At 46.7% G+C, this 22,874-nt stretch overlaps 2 protein-coding genes across 2 annotated transcripts in view; both read left to right on the top strand.

The window, feature by feature from the left end:
• Positions 1-20,624, top strand: part of NADSYN1 (NAD synthetase 1) — an 81,279-nt gene extending 60,655 nt beyond the window's left edge. The window contains exons 19-22 of the mRNA XM_085873369.1: positions 9,733-9,802; positions 14,007-14,135; positions 20,010-20,186; positions 20,469-20,624. Coding sequence (XP_085729495.1) covers positions 9,733-9,802; positions 14,007-14,135; positions 20,010-20,186; positions 20,469-20,510 — 418 coding nt within the window. The 3' untranslated portion in view covers positions 20,511-20,624. The remainder of the gene's footprint in view (positions 1-9,732; positions 9,803-14,006; positions 14,136-20,009; positions 20,187-20,468) is intronic.
• On the top strand, positions 14,144-20,003 carry LOC147029892 (SCAN domain-containing protein 3-like). Its single transcript, XM_085873370.1, has 2 exons — positions 14,144-17,159; positions 19,170-20,003. Exon 1 carries the CDS (start codon positions 15,671-15,673, stop codon positions 17,153-17,155), a length of 1,485 nt encoding a protein of 494 aa, XP_085729496.1. The 5' UTR covers positions 14,144-15,670; the 3' UTR covers positions 17,156-17,159; positions 19,170-20,003.
• Positions 20,625-22,874: the final 2,250 nt, after the last annotated feature.

Genomic DNA, 22,874 nt, shown 5'->3' on the forward strand with positions numbered 1-22,874 from the left:
TGCCTGGAATGTCCTATCCCTAAGAGAGGATGATCACCTGTCTCTGTTATCATCTGAGCTCAAGCGTTTGGACATTGGGATTGCAGCTCTCTCTGAGGTTCGGAGACCGGATTGCGGCGAGATAATGGTGGGTGGTTACACCTACTATTGGTCTGGTCGCTCTGATGGTTACCATACCCAAGGAGTTGCTGTAGCTGTGTCCAATAAGCTGAGCCCAATGATAATTGAGGTAACACCGGTCAACGAGCGTATTTTGAGATTAAGGATTCGTCACTCCTTAGATGTCATTTCCCTGGTCTCTGTTTATGCTCCGACTGAGGCGAGTGATCTCACCGTGAAGGATGCATTCTACGCCACACTCGAGTCTGTGGTTGATCAGTGCCCCAGACGAGATACACTTCTAGTCTTGGGGGATTTCAATGCATCGACTGGAACTGATAGGGATGGTTATGAGGTGTGTGTTGGTCCCCATGGGTCAGGAACTATGAACCAGAATAGCACTAAGTTCCTTGACTTTGCAAGAAGTCATGGACTTAGGGTGGCTGGTTCATGGTTTCAGCGCCCACAAGCTCATCGCTGGACTTGGTATTCCAACGCTGGCGGTGTGGCAAAGGAGATTGACCATGTCCTCATTGACGGTCGTTGGAGGATGATCCAGAACTGCAGGGTCTACCGGAGTGCTCAGTTCCTCAATACTGACCACAGGCTTGTTGTAGCAACTCTAAAGCTGCACCTTAAATCCTGGAGAATGGTACCATCCCAGCCTAGGCTGGATGTTGCCAAGCTCAGGGATGAGAGAGTAGCTGAGGAGTTTGCGAACAGGCTGAGTGGACACTTGGGAGGTCTGGGTGCTTTGGGGGGTCCTGAAGAGTTGTGGAGTGCCTTCAAGACCACCGTCCTTGATGTTGTCGGTGGATGTCTTGGAACTCACCGCAGGGCAAAGAAGAATTTTGTCTCTCAAGGTACACTGGATACCATTGACCAGAGTCGCAGGGCCAGGCTGAATGGCAGAGCTGAGCTGTTCAGGGAGCTGAGGCGTAAAACTGTACGTGCACTGAGGGTGGACAAGGAGGCCTATGTGCGAGGAATCTGTGAGGGGGTAGAGCATCACCTGTGGACAGGTGATTCTCGTCCCGCTTACAGGGGAATTCGCCGATTACGTTCATCCAAGCCCATCCCTTGGAGCACTGCAGTTCGAGCAGAGAGTGGTAGGCTCTTGACAGAGGAGTCTGAAGTGAAGGCCCGCTGGGCCGGTTACTTTGAGCGGTTGTACCAGGCTGATCCCCCAGCTGTCGAGTTGGACGTCAAGGATGTTACAATCCCTGTTGCTGACCCTCGAATCAACTGTGGTCCACCTTCGCTTGTGGAAACAAGGGCTGCGGTGAACCAGTTGAAACGGGGCAAAGCTCCAGGGATCTGTGGCATCCATGCCAAACTTCTCAAGGCTGGTGGAAATGCTGCACTCGTGTCGTTGCATGCAGTTTTGTGCTCTACCTGGAACACAGGCATCATCCCAACTGACTGGAAGAGGGGCCTTGTTGTCCCTCTCTGGAAAGGGAAGGGTGATCACCAAGACTGCAACAACTACCGAGGGGTGACGCTGCTCTCAGTGCCGGGCAAGGTCTTTGCTCGGATAATTCTTGATAGGGTTCGCCACCATCTGCTTGAGCACCAGCGCCCAGAGCAGTCAGGCTTTACACCAAAGAGGTCAACGATTGACCGTATCCTTGCCCTTCGTGTCCTCACCGAACGCAGACGAGAGTTTCGGCAGGGGCTGCTTGCAGCCTATGTTGATCTCTGTAAAGCGTTCGATTCAGTGAATCGGGATGTCCTCTGGAGGATTCTTGGTCTTCGTGGGGTGCCACCAAAACTGATCGATCTGATGTCTGAACTCTACTCTGGTACTGAGAGTGCTGTGAAGTGTGGTGGTACCACCTCTGGCTTATTTCCAGTTGTTACTGGAGTTCGTCAGGGATGTGTACTTGCCCCCACACTTTTCAGCACTTGTATGGACTGGATTTTAGGGAGGATGTCAGAGAGATCAAGTTGCGGTGCATCGTTTGGGAATGTCAAGATCTCGGACCTTGATTTTGCAGACGATGCAGTCATCTTTGCGGAGACTTTAGACATCCTTTTGGGGGCCCTCGAGGTGCTGAATGAGGAGTCGGAGCCGCTGGGATTACGGGTTTCTTGGGTCAAAACTAAGATCCAGGCTTTCGGTGACATCTTGGATGCTGCTGTCCTGTCTGTGTCTGTTTGTGGTGAGGATGTTGAGGTCGTGGAGAGATTCACTTACCTTGGCAGTGATATTCATGTCTCTGCTGGCTGCGAGTCAGAGGTCAATAGACGTCTGGGTCGGGCCTGGGAGTCATGGATTCACTGGATCATGGGGTGTGGCGCTGCCGGTACCTGTGCGGGAGGATGAAAGTCCGAATCTTCAGGTCCTTGGTACTTCCAGTCTTGCTCTATGGGTGCGAGACTTGGACTCTGACCAAGGATCTGAGACGGAGACTTTATTCCTTTGGTACCAGGTGTCTTCGGAGAATCCTTGGCTATCGCTGGTCGGGTTTTGTGTCCAACGAGCGGTTGCTGAGAGAGACTCGGATGAGATTTGTTACCTGCATAGTCCGTGAGCGTCAGTTGCGGCTGTATGGACATGTGGCTCGTTTTCCTGACGCTGATCCTGCTCACCAGATTCTCTCAGCGAGGGAGTCTCATGAGTGGAGGAGGCCAGTGGGCTGACCACGTGCCTCATGGTTGCAGCAGGTTGACCATCATCTCAAGGAGATGGGGATGGGCCTGGCATCTGCCTGGGGGATGGCCAGATGGAGGCCCCTGGAGTACCGGCGGAAAGTGGACGCAGCGACGCGCTGTTCTGGCACATGCTCCCATACCTGACTTGACCTTTCTGGAACAACGCCGAAAACCAGTCACGGGGGTGCTCGAAGCGCACACCACGGCCTAGTCAACACTCTACCCGCGCGCGACAGGGTCAATCGCCGAATTATCGATATACCTAAGTATTCGCGTGGGTAGATTACTGAGAGACCGTACCTCAACGAAGGCCTGCTTGGACACGAATCGCTTAAGCGGTTCGTTCCGTTCTGGGATAACCGAGCGGTGTATTATCGCCAGGCCTCGTTGGACCCGATTCTATTATGGGCTATTTAAAAGCCCGCTAAATTCCGAGAGCAATACGGTGGTTCAATGGGGAAAGAGGACACCACGAACAGGTTAACATTCACACAGGCACATTTATTATACAATAAAGCAATGAAGTCATGCAGGTATGCAAAACACACAAAAGCAATGAATGCGGCACGCATGCAGTTATGCAGTCAATGGGGGAAACACGCATGCAGTTGTTTTGCGAAGACTGCGGGACGGGACAAAGACGCGAGCAAGGCAAAGCGCTACAACCGTCTATAATGAATTATGCACAGGCACTTAACAGTTTCTCCACTTAACGGGACACGGTGCCACATCATTCACACAAATAAAAGCAAAGAAAGACCCCCTTAAAGGCAAGGGAGTCAGACTGGACCCGTAGGCCTTTATGTCCAAGGAGCCTGGTTGACCGAAGGGACTCCCAGAGGCCGCTGCAGGTTACCTCCACCCTCGTGGTGACTTGGTTGGGTGACCCTCGATGGACCCTCTCAAGCACCTCCACCGACTGACTGCTCCACCCAGACCGAGACCTCCACCGACCGACTGCTCCACCCAGACCGAGACCTCCACCGACCGACCAACAACCAACTGAACTGCAGACACTCCTTGCACCCTTTTTATTCCCCCTGCCTTCTCGCCCCGCCCTTCTTCCAGCTCCCGCGGGAAGCCTTTAGAAGGAAGACGTGTTTTACCTCCAACGCCCTGGCTCCTCCCTTCGCGGCGCGCGAAGGGAAGAAGAAATTGTTGCGGTGGCCCTCAATGGGAATATGGCCCAGGGATATTTATCGCCGAAAAACAGGCCCCCACCCAACATCACCTTTGACCCCTGGTTCAATCTGCCCTTCCCCCGTCCCGAAGCGCGGACAAGCATGAATGAAAATCCCTTGCGTTATCGGAACCCCTTATTCTTTCTCCATGGCAGAGACCATTTTTGATGCGGAGAGGGTTGTAGCGTGGTTGTGGAGAAGGTGATTGGTGGTGTGGTTGGTGGTTGAGGTGGTCATGGTTGTTGTAATGGTGGCGTGGTGGTCCTGAGGGTGGTGTGGTTGGGCGCTTGTAAAAAAAAGGTGGTTGGTGGTGGGATTGGTGGTTGAGGTGATCGTGGTTGTTGTAATGGTGGCGTGGTTGGTCCAAAATAACGATAGCAAAGAATAACGGCTAACTCAAAGATCACAGCCCTGATAACACAAATAAAGCCCTTTAGACCACAGTGGGGAAATCTATCTGAACACACACTTAGCGATATAACTGATCTTGGGGATATCCTTTATGGTGTTCTGCGAATTGCGAACAACGGGTTTGGGGCTAACTACACATGTACTTAAGAGATATCTCACCTACGGACCTGAATGGTGGTTTGCGAATTTCCACAGCCGTAACAATATATATATATATATATATATATATATATATATATATATATATATATATATATATATATATATATATATATATATATATATATATATGCATACATACATACATACATATTGTTGCGAATTCGTGCCCGCCGGCGTGCGATCGGCCACGTGACTTGAATCGCGGCACGTCGCCCACCGGACGGACAATTCTGTCATGACCCTCTCAGACTAACGCCAGGAGCTAGTCACGGGTGGGCCTTTCGGCCTCACCACGATCGTGCCAATCGGCCACCCACGTGGGATAGGGTTGTTCGCCAAACTCGACCTACCTAAGTACCCATGCGGATGGTAGACCGGGCGATCGCACCTCGCCGCAGGTCGACTCCGGACACGGGCCGCTTAAGCAGTCCGTTCCGTACTATCGGGATAACCGAGTGGTGTTATCGTCGGCCTCGACGGTTCAGATTAATTATCGGGCGTATTAAGCCCACGACGAACCCTTTACGTGAAGCAAGATGGAGATTCAAACAAAGGAAAGGACGCTGCGAAACGGGGAACAATTCAACATGCAAGTACTTTATTCACATAGACACAGAGCACACATATAGCAATTAAAACAATTATGTGCAATAAGCAAATGTAATGCGAAAAACAATAAAGCAACGACGACGCAGAGCTACAACCGACTAAGACCGACACACGGCAACACTTAACAGTTTTACTTCACCAGACTGGTGCCACACACACACGTTTACACAGAACCCAAAAGAAATGGAAGTCGCGACTTGCCTGAGCGTGTCGAGTCCCTCTCCGACGTCCGTCGACGGGGTCCCGCCTGGCCGCGACTCCGTGCCCGAGCGTGGTAGGCGAGTCCTCTCCTGTGTGCCTCGCGCCTGCACGTGTTGGCCACTCGATGCGACGGACCGAGTGTTCGGCGCTATCCCAGCGCGGATAGAGGGGGGGGGAACGTGGATGGCCAAAGTCGGGAGAGGGGAATGGCGGATGCTCCTTCCCGCCAGCGGGGTCTTACAACTGCCCCACAAAAGACCCGGCCAGCGGCCACCAGGACGAGCGAGCCGGAAGACGAGAGCATCCACCAAGCAAGAGCATCCACCAAGCAAGAGCATCTACCAAGCAAGAGCATCGACAAAACTGCTTCCCCCGTCTCTGACTTTTATACCCCGGAGCTCCGCCCTGTTGCTCCGCCCCGTTCTTTGCTCCACCCCCCCTTTTGAGGCGCTTCGAGAAAGGTCTCGAAGAGGGGAGTTCCTCCTCCCTGGCCGCGTCACACCGCGCATCCACCAATCGGGGGCCAGCTGCCCTCCCCTCGCTTCTCTCCCCTCACACCAAGTGCGGAGAAGAATGGCGTGAAAAGCCCACCGAGCGACCTCGTTGGTTTTTATTTGAAATAAAAGATAGAGAAAGAAAAACGACTAACTCAAAGCGTCGCAGCCCGAATGAATCACATTTATTCCCTCTAAACAACGGGTTTGGGGCTAACTACACATGTACTTAAGAGATATCTCACCTACGGACCTGAATGGTGGTTTGCGAATTTCCACAGCCGTAACAATATATATATATATACATACGTATATATATATATATACATACATATATATATATATACATATATATATATATACATACATATATATATATATGTATGTATATATATATATATATGTATGTATATATATATATATGTATATATATATATATGTATGTATATATATATATATATGTATGTATATATGTATGTATATATATATGTATATATATATATATGTATGTATATATATATATATATATATATATATATATATGTATGTATATATATATATATATATATATATATATATATATATATATATATATATATATATATATATATATGTATGTATATATATGTATGTATATATATATATATATATGTATATATATATATGTATATATATGTATATATATATATATATGTATATATATATCTATGTATATATATATGTATATATATATATATATGTATATATATATATATATGCATATATATATATATATGTATATATATATATATATATATGTATATATATATATGTATATATGTATATATGTATATATATATATATATATATATATTTGCGGGTTGGGGATCGGGTGAGAAGACCACCTGGGGGGAAGCTATCTCGGGTTCCCAACAGACTCCCTGGAATTGCAGTCTGTCGCACATGGATGGTTCCGTGATGCGGTGGGTCGCGAACCGACCGTGAACGCCAATAACTCAAACACGTGACCTCGGATCCTCCCATCTAGGGGTTAACCGGGTTACCGAATTAATCACGTGATTTAATTACTGGGGAACACGCCCTCGGAATGCCTTGTCCGAACCGGATCAGATGCAGCCGAGCGACACTGCCAAGGATATACCGGTTAAAAGGAACGGATCGTTGGGAACAAAGTCCCAGCTAAGTTAAGATACGGACCATGCTGGATCAATGAAAGAAAAGACGAAAACGAGCTGGGAACATTTTTACAAAGGGATTTATTAACAAGCAGGCGAGGAAAGATATGTGGCACAGTGAATAGATTTTATTGTTGTCTGTAGCAGGAATAGGAAGAAATGTGAGAGGTGCGGCAATATCCAAGCAGTTTACAAAAGCAGACACAGAGCTGAGTTATCCCGATATAATTATTGTACAATCTTAACTTAAATGAGGACAGGCGCCAGGACAAAAACACACGCACTCACATAAAACCCGATGAAGAGGAGTTGATGAAGAGAAAAAGGATAGATGAAGGTCGTCTCTTGCTTCGTGGCACTTCGTACAACTACCATCGGTCCAGAGAACGAGACGCGACCGTTGGGCATCAAGGGAGGGACTTGGGTGGAGCCAAAAGCCAATGGGTGGAGAGAGAGGCGGAGCCAGCTGGCGAATTGGTAAAGAAGGGCGGAGCCAGCAGGCAAATTGGTAGGTTGTCGATCGCAAGCCAGACAGAATGAGCCGACAGGAACGAAGAAAGGAACAACGGGCAGGAACGACACCCCCGGAACGACGAGCAGGAACGACACACCAGGACCGATGAGCAGGAAGGACACACCAGGAACGACGACAACTCTCGAATGACGACTTCTCTCCCTTCCGCCCCGCGACCCGTCCTTTTATAGATCCGGTGGTGCGGGGTGGGGGCGACGACCCGAAGCGGTGTCATCACCTGAATCGGGCGCTCTGGTTGGGCCCCGGCCAGCACACGGGCCGGCTGCCATGACCTGAAGCAGCCCCACTTCACTTCCGGCCAGATGGTTCCAAGCTGCGGAATTGTCTCGCTCTGAGCACTGCGACATGAATTACCTTGCACGAAACTCCGTGCCGTGCCCCGGCGACCCGCGGATGGCGCTGGTTAATGTGCCTGCTCCATGATGCGCCACGTGGGCCAAGCAATCCAGCCGCACAGCATGCCTTTGCCTGGGAGTAGCTGCATTGAGGCGGAGGTGCAGGAGGATGTCTGCCATCCACGGGAGACATTTCTTGCTGTCGTGGTGAGCGAATACCGATGGTAAGATGTTATCGTAACCCCATGCGCAGACCTGACCAAAGATGTGTGTTATTCGTGCCTTGTTCTGCACAATGATAAAGTATTACGGCTGCACACGAGTCCGCTATTAAGCACGTGGCCAGCGCGCGGGTCCGCCATTAAGCACGTGGCCAGTGTGCGGGTCCGCCCGCCATCGAGCATCGTGTTCGCGGTTATCAAAGGCGATTGGATGCACGGTGCCAGCCCTGATCTGTGTCAAGGAATTGAGGGAAAAGTTTGGATATAATTATGTGTCGGGTTGAGTTGAAGAAGAAGATAGAGAAAATGGAGAAATGGGTGGAAAAAAACATGCCTCGTGCGTCCTGTGCAGTGGGTGGAGGTTGTTTATTGTTTGCTTCTGTGGTTGGCCTTTGCGAAGACGCATACATTGAGGGTGTGGCTGTAGTTTTTACAAGCGGCTGTCTGAGTGCCTAACTATGAGATCCTGTCTTACTATGAGATCCTAACTATGAGATCCTATGAGATCGGCTGTCTGTCTAATATAATCAGACCAAGCTATGAGATCCACACAACGCACTGTCCTGCTGTCCTGCTAGACAAAAGGGAAGGGACTATCTGAACGTATATTTATGGAATAACCGTCGTGGAACCGCTGTATAATGGTTGCTATTGCTTTGGAGGGATGCGATTCCCAGAATCGCAACAATATATATGTATGTGTATATATATATATGTATATATATATATATATATATATATATATATATATATATATATATATATATATATATATATTTACCTTGAATGTGCATTACGTCGTCCACGTGAGATAGCGTTTTATAATTTGTCGTCTCTTCTACTGGAGATCAGCAAAAATCTTCAGCACTGCTACTCATTGATCTGCTTGGAGCATAGGGCTGCTGGTAGTGCAGTTATACTGCTAATGCAGTGCCCCCTGTAGGTTTGGGCAAGAATTTCGATTTTGTTTTTTTCAAGGTGCTGCCAATCATGACTGCAAGATCTTTCGTATTTACCTTGTGCTGGCAGACTAGTCCTCAATATTAACATCCCTTCAATGGATGGTGCACACATTGCAGCATCACTCTTCATGCAAAACACCAGGGTGGCAGCTTACAGCTGGGTCGAGATTCTAACCCAGGCTGGACGGCTCAGATGAGAGTGTGCAAACCTCCAAACTGTACTGCCAGCCCATTGGGTGAAATGTTGAGCAAATGCTGAATCGATTGTTTTTCATTTTTTTAATCAAACATGTGTTTCGCCCTTTATCGAACTGTGTCATAGCTTTGGTTTAGAAATAACTTTAACTTGGTTCTGCTCGTAGATTTCTCATGTTCCAATTTGATCCAACTTGTTGTGCTTGTCTGTTACGCATTTAATTTATGTAACTAAACAAATGTTAGTCTGATAAAAGTGCCGTTGACCTTGCTGTAAAATGAGGCCTCCTTGTTTAAATATCAGGATGAGATGATCAAATAGATTTCTGCTTAAGTTCATGGCTCCCTGGGGATCAGGTGTGCTGTAACTTCGCAGATGAAATATGTTGTATTTGTAAATCATTATCAGGCAAATTTCAGGCCTTTCTGGAGAAATTAGAATACTAGTATATATTATTTTCCTCGTTTGATTTTCTTGCCCTCTCCCTTCCCACCAGGATTTTGCAGGCCCCTCCAACAGCTGAACTTGAGCCGTTAGTAGATGGATGTCTGGCTCAGACTGATGAGGTAAATCGTACATATTGTAAATCGTTGTGAAAATCCCTCCTTTAAATATTTGCTCAGTTCACTCTGTTCATAGTTCGTTAAACTACCCAGTAGAATGTGAGACAATGGAAACACTGACGTGCCATCAGCCAAGTTACCCACTATGTACAACAGACATTATCCATTAACTTTCGAGCTATTGTTGCACCATACCTCTCAAGCAATGTCAGGCCACCTACGACCAGTTCTTAAACATAGGTGTGGATTTGCCCCTGGACAGAGGGCTATCTTACTCCAACATGTTGTAACTTCCTCAACTCGTTGATGTGAAACACCATGATTTTAAATCGGGCTGAAAATCAAACCCATCGTACATAGTGGGGAGGAGATTCATGCCTTCGGGCTGGGAGGGAGGTGGTGAGGACTTGGGATTTGGAGACGGAACTTGAGGATTTGAGATTGCGTGGGAGAGGGTGAGGACTTGGGATTGGGAGAAGGACCTTGAGGACTTGAGATTGAGAGGGGTGGGGGGAGAGTTGAGGACTGGAAGTCACATTTTACATTACATGGCATTTGCACGGGTCCCTGCTAGTCCCTTATAATGAATGTTTACCCCCTTACCCTTTCAAATAATGTCATTTGTAGATAATATGATTCGCAATTTGGAGAGGAAAAATGGTGTGTGACTATTGATTCATAAATCTGGTATCTTCAATGTATGTCCCAGTTATGATTTTATGGGTGGGGCTAACATTCACTCTCTGGTACCGAATCGCCCATTTGGTTTAAGTATCATCATACGTCACCTGCTCTTTGTCAGACAGGATGGTCACTCAATTGATCAAAAGCCGTGTGTACAATTATCTTTGTGTTGTGTCGTCTGCGTTTTTATTTTATTTTTTTTTTATTTTTTGTATACCTTGGTCGAGGCTCGTATGAGAGCAAACACACAACTCACAGCAAGGAGGCATGAGACAAGAGGGGCGGGAGTGGAAGGGACAAAACAGTGGGGAACAGACACATTAGGTGAACTGTGGAAGGGAGAGGGATGGGGATGGGACGGGGAACATGGCGAAGAGAAGATGGACATTTCAGGGACTTTCAGGAAGGAAAGCAGGAGAAATGAAGGAAGTGGGCTTGGGTGGAACAGATCGAGGATTTGGATGGGGGAAGATAAGAGGTGGTGGTGAACAGCTGTTTTGAAAGCCTGGAGGGAAGAATGGGAAAGAATAGAGTGAGGAAGTTTATTCCAAAGGCGGGAAAAAAGAGGAATGAAAGAGTGAAGATGAGCAGTGATTCGTGATTTTGGTAGTTTTACCAGAAGGGGGTTGTTGGCGGACCTTGAGCGCCCTGTGGAAATGTGGTGGGGACAAATCGCAGAGAGAGCAGGGGGGGCAAGGCTGGAGAGGAGTCGGTAGAAGACAGAAAGACCACCGACCAACCTGCGGTGATTGAGTGAGAGGCCCAAAGACTCAGCTTCATTGCGGGAGATGCCGATGATCTTAAATGCCCTGGTTTTGACAGCGTTAAGCCGAGAAAGGTGGGAGGCAGGAGCACCAGCCCAGAGGGGAGAGCAGTACTCCATCAGGCTACGGACAAAAGCTTTGTATGTGGTCAGGAGCTCAAGAGGGCCGAGGAAGGACTTAGCACGACGGAGGATTCCCAGTCGGCGACTGGCTTTTGAGGCGAGGTTGGAAATGTGACTTTCCCAGGAAAGGTCATGGCAGATAGTGAGACCTAGAAGCTTGGAAGAAAAGACTTCTTCCAGAGGATTGTTGAGAAAGTGGATGGGGGGGTTTTGTAAACGGTCCTTTCGAAGAGACATAGTGAGAGTGTGAGATTTGTTTGGATTGAAAGACATGTTCCACGTGTTGGACCAGTTTGTGATTTTATCCAGATCTGCAGTGAGCGAAGAAGCTGCTGCTTGCCGGTCTGAGGGATGACAGATGGTACGGCAGAGGGTGGAGTCGTCGGCAAAGAGAAATAGAGGATTTTCCAGAGAGTCCGAGAGATCATTGATAAAAACCAGAAAAAGAACAGGGCCCAGAACGCTACCTTGAGGAACTCCAGCCTGCACAGGAAGAGGGGATGAAAGAACTCCATTTAGGGCCACACGTTGACTGCGACAGGAGAGGAAGTCTGCGAGCCACGAGTGGAGATGGCCTTGAATACCATGGGAAGAGAGTTTGGTGAGTAGGGCAGGGTGCCAGACTGTGTCAAAAGCACGTGATATGTCCAGGGATACGGCTCGGATTTCCTGTCTGGCATTGAGGACCTCCATCCATTGATGGGAGAGCAGAAGCAGCATATCCAGGGTAGAGTGACCTGGTCTGAAACCAAATTGATGATTGGAAATCAAGCCATTGGAGAAGAGGAAGGATTTCATATCTGAAGCGATGATGGATTCCATCACCTTGCTGATGATTGGGAGAAGGCTGATTTGTCTGTAGTTATAGGGATCTGTTTTTGCACCTTTTTATGCAGGGCAGTGATGTTAGCAGATTTCCAAGCAGATGGCAGATGACCTTGGGCAAATGAGAGGGTGAATAGAACAGAGAGAGGGTGAGCAAGAGCAGAAGAGCAGGCTTTGAGGACACGTGGGCTGATGCCGTCTGGACCGGTTGCAGAATCTGACTCGAGGTTTGAAAGCAAGCTCTCCACCTTGTCAGGAGAAAAGGATACAGAGTCCAGGGACAGTTGGGTGCGACTGGGTAAAGTGGGTAGAGATAGTGATGGGTTTAGGACACAAGATTTAGCTGCAAACACCGAGTTTAGACATTCAGCTTTATCACGTGTGGAATCAGCAGTGCGGCCATTTGAGGTAAGGGAGGGGATGGAGGGGGAACATACACCAGAAACAGATTTGATTAAACGCCACCAGGATTTTGAGGAGGGAGAGAGGTTTGAGAGTTCAGACTTGAGATGAGAAAGATGTTGTTTTCTGGCTCTCCTGAGGGTAGATACACACTTGTTCCAAGCTTTGTGGAAAGAACTGAGATTGCCCTCAGTTGGGTTTGCTTTCCATGAGGCAAAGGCAAGTTGTTTCAGGACAACTGCCTCGCCACAAGCTTCAGTAAACCAAGGGCGGGAGGAAGGGTAAGACAACTGAAGACGAGAGGGGATAAATCTGTGCATGAGGGAGAGCAAGTTTCTTTGAAAGAATTCCCAGGATGAGTTGATGTTTGAGAAGGTAGTGATAGGAGACCAGTCTGTAAGTTTGATGGCTGCTCGGAGACCCTGCCAGTCGGCTTGAGTGAAATGCCAGACTCGACGGCGGTGAGGTGGTTCTCTGATAACAGCCAGAGAGATGTCCACTTTGACAAGGACGTGGTCAGAAGAACCAATTGGAGCGAAGGAAGAGCAGCAGATATTGTCAGGGAAATTTGTCAAAACCAGATCCAGAAGAGATGGAGTACCATTGGTTGAGATCCGGGTCGGGAAGTTGACCGATTGAGTCAGTCCCAATCTATAGTCAGATCTATAAAAAAAAAAAAAGCGTGGACCAATTGTCACCGCAACCCTGAACAATTGCTATTCTTACCCAACATCACTCTTGCCCAGCCAGTTTCTGAAGGACTTGGGCCAAAACTTCCCCCATGGCTGACCTCACAAAGTGGGAATATCAGGCCCATTAGAGAGGTAGTAGTAGGGTAGATGCACCATCTGCTCTTCATGGTGTTGCTGGTTTTTTTGCATGATGTAATAACACACAGGTAAGCCCTTTGACTATTGCAAGCAATCCCAAGCTGACCCTCTGTCCGTGGGAGGATACTCGAGATGTCAGAGTTTATTGTTACCTTGTTTACAAGGGCAGGTCCGATCAAAAAGACCGAGGCATATGTTCTGCTGACATGGTGGAAACGACGTGACGAAATTTAAACGAGACACTTTAAAAGAACAACGAAGTGTATCTGCTATTTTTCCGTTGCTTTTTCATCTCCAACAAATACTTTACTCATCGCCTCTTTTGGATGGAATGTGGGAAATTGCTCGCCTCACTCATCTCATGCTCAGCACAACCCAGGATGACTTGCGGTTTGGAAAAGGCTGAAGTCATTTTTTGAAGTAGTTCCATTTTTGTCACACAGCACTTGCTTTGCATAAAACATTCAGCAAGTAGTCCTACTTCAGCAATTCTATCCTGACCAAGCTTTTGAACTTATGAATCGAAAGTTATGAAACACCGTTGACACCTCTCCATCACCTGCCACCTGCTGTATAACAGGCAGATATGGGCGTCACGTATGAAGAGTTGTCGGTGTTCGGCCGCCTCCGTAAGGTGGCCTTGTGTGGCCCCTTCAGCATGTTCCTCAAACTGGTGCACAAGTGGGGTTATCTCCTTTTGCCGTCCCAGGTGAGTTCTTGTATCGTTATTAATTATATCCTCCATCCATCCTCCATAGTGTAGGAAATGTCCATCAGTTCAAATATATGATTGCCACCCTTGGTTTGCCAGCCCAAAAGTGTTAGAGTTGGTCTCGCCTTTGAGTTGCTGAATGTGGGTTTGATTCCCGACACAATGTTAAACTGTCATCTTGGTGCTTCATGCCCGATGATAAACTGGACCCATTGATGAACCATCATTGAGCTTGCTGTCCCACCTGCTAGCATCTTCTAGTAGATGTTAAGGAAGCTATAATATCTTTTCAAAAGAGTAGGCCATTGTGAGTTAGCATCCTGGGAAAATTTGAAGATCCAGGCCTGACCGAGGGTTGCTTTGACATTTCTTGTTTATGTTATACAATTAGGGCCCATCCAGAGGTACCGTCCCATGGATGGACTTCATACTGGGCATCCCTTCTACGAGAATGAGCTGGTGGACATTAAAGATCCCATGGAATCCTTCATGAAAAGTCGACAAGCCGTTGGCTGGCACCCTGAACAAATTCAAAATTCCTGCCCTAGCCTACAGTAGGCCATCAGCCGTAAGCTGTATCGTGCAGTTTCGTTCCACTCATCGAGGGGGGGGGGGTGGTAGACAAAACCTTGATAATATGATAGTATATATCCAAATACATACGTATCCAAAAGTTCTCCACTCAAATAGCTGCAGTTATTGTGTATTTTCATCTTGAAAATCGATGCATTCCCCGCGCTCTCTCATTTGAATTTTCTCCACTCGGATCACGTGTGGGCCACGTGACGCCTCGACAGCCAATAGATCGGCTGACATCGTATGCAAATTACGTCAGACTGTCATGTGACCAGTTAAGTTGTCCAAGATGGCAGCTTCCTGCAGGGAGGAAATCACCGGCAGCTGATCGGCAATTTTTAATGAATATGGCCAGTGAGGACGCTCCCCCGTGTATTATTCACCAGGACAATATAACGAACGAAGAAGTCAAACGTTTTATGTCTGTAAGATGGGATAAATGGAGAGAAAGTGTCAACAAATGGCTCGTCTTAGATTAGTGTTTCCCAAACTATGGGTCGCGAGGACCCCGGCAAAATAAAAAATAAAAAATAATCAAGCGGGTAAAAGGCAATCGTGCAAACGCCACATCGTAGGGCAGTGCCGTTTGGTACCGTTCCACTCGAAAATTCAGCTCGAGGTGCAGCGACACTTCCGTTTCCACCTACTCTTGCCGTTCAGTACGGTTCAGTACTTTGTACCCGCCCAAACGGTCAACTGCAGGCCAATCATTTCGCCAGCTCACCTTTCCAATTACTCACTCTCTCTGCAACCGAGTAATTTTGTGAGGTGACAAACTCAGTCCAGTCACTTCACATTGGCTGACCGACAAGTCGAGACGCTGTTTTGTGTGATCTGCCTTGCTGGCTGGACTGCGCAGCGCAGTTTTCTGCTCCACATTGCGTTGCGTGTTTTGTGTCAGTTAGCCTTGACACCGACTCCACTGACTGATCTAGTCGCCTATTTCGTTTTGCAGGATGGCAAAGCGTTCCTATAAGCAAGCGTTTTTGGATGTGGGCTTCACTTCTATCAGTGATCGTGGTTCTGTGAAGCCACAATGTGTGTTGTGCTTCGAAGTGCTGTCCAACAAATCGCTGAAGGAAAGCAAATTGAAGAGGCATCTGGCGACGAAGCACACGGAGCACGTCAACAAGGATCGTGAGTTTTTCGAGCACCGAGAAGTGACTCTGAAGCGGAGCCGGTTTGAGCCGGTGACGAATCCAGCACTTTTGGCCGCCAAGCAAGTGACGCTGGCATCCTACCTCGTCGCGCAGCACATCGCAAGGAAGATGAAGCCAACGACGACAACTGGCGCCAATATCTTCAACGTCGTGGACAACTTCCAACAAGAAGAAGGCCTGAGCTGGGAAAACTGTGTCAGCCTGTGCACTGACGGCGCTCCCACGATGCTTGGTGTTCGACAGGGATTCACTGCGCGAGTCAAGCAAGTCAATCCGAACGTCGGGATTTTCCACTGCCTTTTGCATCGCGAGAACCTTGCTGCACAACATCTGTCGCCGGATCTTTCGGCAGTGATGCAGGAGGTTGTCGCCGTTGTCAACTTCGTCAAAGCCAGCGCCGTGAACTCTCGCCTATTCGAGAAGATGTGTGTTGACTTCGGGTCTGAATTCCAACATCTCCTCTTCTACTCCAGTGTGAGATGGCTCTCCCGCAGCAAGGTCCTGCGTTGTGTAGTGGAGCTACGAACAGAGCTGCAGATATTCCTCAACGAGAAGAACCATCGCCATGCCTTCCGGTTCCAAGAGAAACCCTGGATGCTCAAAGTCTGCTACCTCAACGACGTACTCACCTCAGTGAACGAACTGAACACATCCATGCAACGCAGGGATCAAAACATCATCACGCTCTCTGAGAAACTGTCGGCCTTCAAGGAAAAGCTGCTGCTCTGGAAGGGGAAACTGGAGCGCGGAAGAACAGCGGCGTTTCCTTCATTAAATGAGTACTTGGAGGAGTGGGAGGACGATGAGATTGGAGCGCTCGATGTGATCAAGCCCATCCTGGTGAACCATTTGGAGAACCTGATCACCGAGTTCGATCGCTACATCCCGGACAGAGATCTGGCATCCCAGCACTGGATCAGGAATCCGTTCCAGGCTAAGGTTGACGACCTGTCTGAGGATGTCCATGGACTGCAGGAAGAGTTCATCGAGCTGCATCACGACGAGTTCCATCGACAACTCTACGCCAAAGCGTCACTTGGAGAGTTCTGGACTGCGGTCAAGAAAGAAAAGCCCATAATCGTTGCCGAAGTCATGAATGTTCTGCTCCCGTTTGCGATCACGTATCTGTGTGAGCAAGGCTTTTCGGCGCTGACGGTCATCAAAACCAAGGCGCGCAATCGCCTCGACCCCAGCCACGACATGCGCATTGCGCTCAGCAAGATTGAGCCCCGCATCGAAGACATCATGCAGACGAAGCTGCAATTGCACCTCTTGCACTAATATGGTATGTATTAGCGCTGGTTGTCTGATTTTATTATGATATTATGTTTCGTGGAAAAAGACGTTGATTGAAGCTTGGGTCGCGAGATTTTCACTACACCCGGATTTGGGTCGTGCTCAAAAATGTTTGGGAAACACTGTCTTCGACGGTCACGAACGACGTTTAGCCGAGAGTGTTGGCGCGGGAGGACTAACTTCGATCATGGGCTGATTATACCGGAGTGCCGGTGTAAAGATTTCAAGTACCCCCCTTTCAAGTTACCTCCTGGTAATCTGAAATCGATTTCATCCTATCTCCTACGATTTCAGATTACCCCCCTCAAAACATTTATTTATGTAGGTTTATTTACAAAAAATAGTAATTTAATTGTTATTGAAAACTAATTAGGGAAAAACCATTGACCACGTGACCGCCTTTAAAGAGTTTGCAATGAATTTTGATTTTATTATGAATGATTTTATTTTAATATTGTTATTAATTGAAATCAGTATTTCTCATATGCCTGGTGTTGGCTTAATGGTTAGGGTGGTGGGCTTAGGATCCAAGGATCCTGAGATCAAATCCCACTCGGCTGTTGAATTAATACCAGGTGGGGTTGACTCTGCCTGTTATCCTTCCGAGGTCAGCAAAATGAGTGCCAGCATGCTGGAATCCTGTGTCGGAGTGGCGACCCGTCCAGAATTGTACCCAATAGCCAAGGAGACTGCTTCGGCAGCACCAACGCTCTGCACAGAGTATGGTCCCAGTGGATGGATGGAGTATTTCTCATACAGTTATAGTTTTTGCCACATTTTTATGAAATCCTTCTTCGATATAGTTGATCCAAATAGACATACTGGTATATCTTTTTAACCAACTCAGACTATATTTACAATTATGGAAACAACGCAATAAAATCAATGTATAAGAAAGGCAATGAAAACAGCTTATTTTTAATTCACAATTTCGTTGTGGTGGTGGTGGTCGTATGGCAGCTTAGCTGCCGGTGTAGCTATCATTTATTGAAGCGCGACTGTGTTGTTGACGCATTTCCCCTCTACCAGTACACACACTGGAACTGGTACTCATTTCGCCAACCTCGGAAGGATGACGGGCTGAGTCAACCCCCTGGTGAATTAATTCAGCGGCCGACGGGCTTGAACTCAGGACCCTAGGATCCCAAGTCGCCATCCTAACCACTGAGCCAACACCAGGCTACGCCCTCACCATGTCATCCTTCCGAGGTCGGCGAAATGAGAACCACCAGTTCCAGTGTGTGTACTGGTAGAGGGGCACTGCACCAGCGACACAGTCGCGCTTCAAGAAATGATAGCTACCCCGGCAGCTAAGCTGCCATACGACCACCACCACCACAACGAAATTGTGAATTAAAAATAAGCTGTTTTCATTGCCTTTCTTATACATTGATTTTATTGCGTTGTTTCCATAATTGTAAATATAGTCCGAGTTGGTTAAAAAGATAAACCAGTATGTCTATTTGTATCAACTATATCGAAGAAGGGTTTCATAAAATATACTATAACTATAAAAATATATTAACATAAAATATACTAACAAACTATAACTGTATGAGAAATGCTGATTTCAATTAATAACAATATTAAAGTACAATCATTCATAATAAAATTAAAATTCATTGCAAACTCTTTAAGGGTGGTCAGGTGGTCAATGGTTTTTCCCTAATTAGTTTTCAATATCAATTAAATTACTATTTTTTGCAAATAAACCTACATAAATAAATGTTTTGAGGGGGGTAATCTGAAATTGTAGGAGATAGGATGAAATCGATTTCAAGCTACCCCCGGGGGTAACTTGAAATCGATTTCAGATTATCGGGAGGTAACTTGAAAAGGGGGGGGGGTAGTTTGAAATCTTTACACCGGCACTCCGGGTACAATCGGCCCATGATCAAAGTTAGTCCTCCTGCGCTGGCATTCTCGGCTAAACGTCGTTCGTGACCGTCTAAGACGAGCCATTTGTTGACACTTTCTCTCCATTTATCCCATCTTACAGACGTAAAACGTTTGACTTCTTCGTTCGCTACATTGCCCTGGTGAATAATACACTGGTGAGCGTCCTCACTGGCCATATTCATCAAAAATCGCCGATCAGCTGCCGGTGATTTCCTCCCTGCAGGAAGCTGCCATCTTGGACAACTTAACTGGTCACATGACAGTCTGATGTAATTTGCATACGATGTCAGCCGATCTATTGGCTGTCGAGGCGTCACGTGGCCCACACGTCATCCGAGTGGAGAAAATTCAAATGAGAGAGCGCGGGGAATGCATCGATTTTCAAGATGAAAATACACATTTACTGCAGCTATTTGAGTGGAGAACTTTTGGATACGTATGTATTTGGATATATACTATCATATTATCAAGGTTTTGTGTACCCCCACCCCTCAATGAGTGGAACGAAACTTGATTTTCAGGCACTTTCTGAGCCATGGCTGATGGCCTACAGGGGTCCCCATTAGTGACACAGCTGCATACATCACAAGATGAAGATGAATACTCCCCCTGGAAATGTAGTGAGGGTAGAAACATTCGACAGTTTTAAATGCAAATTAGATAGGTTTCTCTAGACATTAGGGATAGAGGGATACATGGATATTGGCAGGAATTGAAGGAAGTGATTGTATTGAATGAGTAATAGTATTGTGAGCCTGGTTTTCCCTATCCTCACCCTTGAATAGTCATCATCTCCCCCCCAACCCCACCAATTTATTTTTTTTGTTTTGTTACATACACCGTACATATGTGTAATTGAGTTCTGGTGATATGAATTGTCCAAGATTCTCATCAGTTCTGTGTACGTGCAATTTGGTGACATTTTGTGTTTGACTCGCAGGTGGCTCAAAAGGTACAGCACTTGTTTAGGATGTACGCGCTGAACAGGCATAAAATGACAACACTCACCCCGGCCTATCACGCGGAGGCCTATAGCCCAGATGATCACCGTTTCGACCTACGACCTTTCCTTTATGACACAAAATGGAAGTGGCAGTTTCGCTGCATCGAACAGACGGTGCGTAACCTGTCCACTCGTGTCTCACGTGTGTTGCTTGACCAAAGCTGACCTCTCCAACTACTTGTAGAGAATTATAAATTGGTAAATATTTCAATTTGTCAATATTGTGTTTTGTAATTGATAATTTTGTGAATAATATGTTTCAAAAACTATCTTAAATGAACTAAAGATGTCAAAACAACTCTGATAATGTTCACGTCTCTCGATGAAATTGCTTCACCAATTGGGATCTGCAGTATCTCAAAACTCTCCCAAAATCTCTCGTGCTTTGTTCCATAGGTTGAGAAAATGGAAGCTCGAGCCAAAGGTGGAGAAAAATAAACAAATGGACAATCTTGAAAAACACAACAAATTCTCTGTTTATTGCCACTATTGCAGATAGTTATAATGTGTTTGAAAAGCAAACCCAAACTTGAAATAAACCCTCCCAAGCTGCATGCGTGTATTTTCCTACAATGCAAAGCAGCATGTGCTTGATGAAGACGTGCAGTACTGTATATCATGGAATTCGGTCTTAATCAAGGTACTACGAGGTAGAGCTGGCTGACCTTCAACGTGGAATCGCTTTTGAGTGCCAGAAGTTTGTGACATTTATGTTGCATTCGGCATTCCCCATTCAATTGTGAGTGATGTCCCTTCGGAAGTGGAAGACAAGACAGGCAGGTCAATGTTGTAAATTAAACGCACCTTTATCAATGAATGGTTGGGCACCTTCATCGGTATGAAAGCTTCCCTCAGGACCACTGTGATATCCTGGCACTTAATGTGTGACCCTGTCACACTGGGGCATTGCTGGAAGCTGCCTGGCTGTGCTACTAGTCATAAGTTGCTTTCACTGGCATAATGATCGCTTTTCTTGAATAAACAAAAACCCATTCATGAGTCTGACCGTGACCTTCACTTGGAGCCATCCCACCAGCCTCTCAGTTGTCTAGCCTGGGTTCCCATCTCGGCCCAGTTATAAACCGTCATCCTGGTGTTTCGTATGTAGAGCGGATGTCAAACTGGACGTCCTATCTGCCAGCATTCGTCGGGTTTATGTTAAAAATCTCACGGTGTCCTTCACGAAGTGGAGGCGAGTTGTCGCCGGCTCTCTGAACAAATTCCAAATTCCTGCCTTAAATTACAGGGGGCACTGCATTAGCAGCACTGTCACACCCTGCGATATAATCGATACTAACCTGCAGCCACATGTTGCTTACGAATGACGACAAGCTGGAGTCATGACATTTGTTTATCAATGGCTTCATCAATCAATCAAAGTTACCATCAGATTCCCAACATGATTTCTTTAATCCATTTTTGCTGTTATAAATTATGTGGTTGCATCAGATATGGGCTGACATTGAAGAACACTACGTGGGTGTGTTCTGTTAGCAAACAGCTGGCTTGATTCAAAGTGCTCAAGCAAGCACTTCGACGGAACGGAGCGTTCATCAACACTTAACAACATGGCAGTCTCCATGGAACCAATGCTATCATGGTACTCGAGCAAATGCTCTTCTGCCCGTCGTTTTCGGTTTTATTCGATCCTCTTGTGACATGTTCCCCAAACGAATTGATTGTCTCATGGAATGGTCACCCTGGAAAGGTAGTGGCAGCAGAAACAGTAGATAAGTTTAAATGGGAATTGGATAGGTACCTGGAAGTTATGGAGATCGATGGGTATAGGGATGTTGACAGGACTTTGACTGTCGTGGCCAAAAATATTGGCACCCTTGCCCTTTTTTCAAATAATGTACCATTTCTTCCAAAAAATTGTTGAAAGTAAAAAATCTTTTGGTATCCACATGTGTATTTCTTTGGTTTCCAGTGGAACAAACAAAAAAGCTGAAAAACATTCCTCAATCTGAGCTTATTCTGCACAGATATCGTAAAATGGCCTGGACAATATTATTGGCACCTTTTAGAAGTTGTTTTAAATAATTACATTTCAAGCAGGTGATTCTCCTTTACTTTGGAAATGAACTCACCTGTGGTGAGTTGCAGGTGCCTGTAATATAAAAATCACTCATTCAACCAGTTTGAATCGAGAAAAGGAGTCATTCTGCTGTTTTTTTTTGTCACTGTGTGTACCGCAATGAGCATGGAGAAAAGAAAGAAAACCAGAGAATAGCCTGAGGTGGTCAGACACAAGACTGAAGCCAAGCATGGACAATCTCAGGGCTACAAGTCCATCTCCAGAGACCTTGATGTTCCTGTGTCCACTGCACACAATGTTATCAGGAAGTTTAAGACCCATGGCACTGCAGCCGACCTCCCTGGACGTGGCCGCAAGAGAAAACTTGATCGAAGATTGCGGTGAAGGATTGTTTGAATGGTGGAGAAAGCACCTCGATCAACTGCCAAACAGATTCAAACTGACCTTCAGACGCAGGGTATGACAGTTTCAACTCGCACCATCTGTCGCCAACTCAATGAAAGTGGGTTCTATGGTAGGAGACCCAGGAGGACCCCACTGCTGAGAGAGAGAGACAGAAGAAAGTCTGACTGGAATTTGCCAAAACACACCTGAACAAGCCAAAATCCTTCTAGGAGAATGTCCAGTGGACAGATGAGACCAAATTAGAGCTTTGCGGTAAAGCACATCATCGCTATGTTTACAGAAAACAAAATGAAACCTTCAAAGAAAAGAACATCTTCCCTGCAGTCAAACATGGAGAAGGTTCAGCGATGTTTTGGGGT

The sequence above is a fragment of the Eptatretus burgeri genome, chromosome 3 (assembly GCF_056783735.1).
Source record: "Eptatretus burgeri isolate ZD-2024b chromosome 3, Ebu_testis_v1, whole genome shotgun sequence".
NCBI lineage: Eukaryota > Metazoa > Chordata > Myxini > Myxiniformes > Myxinidae > Eptatretus > Eptatretus burgeri.

Bases quoted from the DNA above. Each gene is read 5' to 3' on its own strand.
- LOC147029892 (XM_085873370.1), top strand. From the start codon at position 15,671: ATGGCAAAGCGTTCCTATAAGCAAGCGTTTTTGGATGTGGGCTTCACT.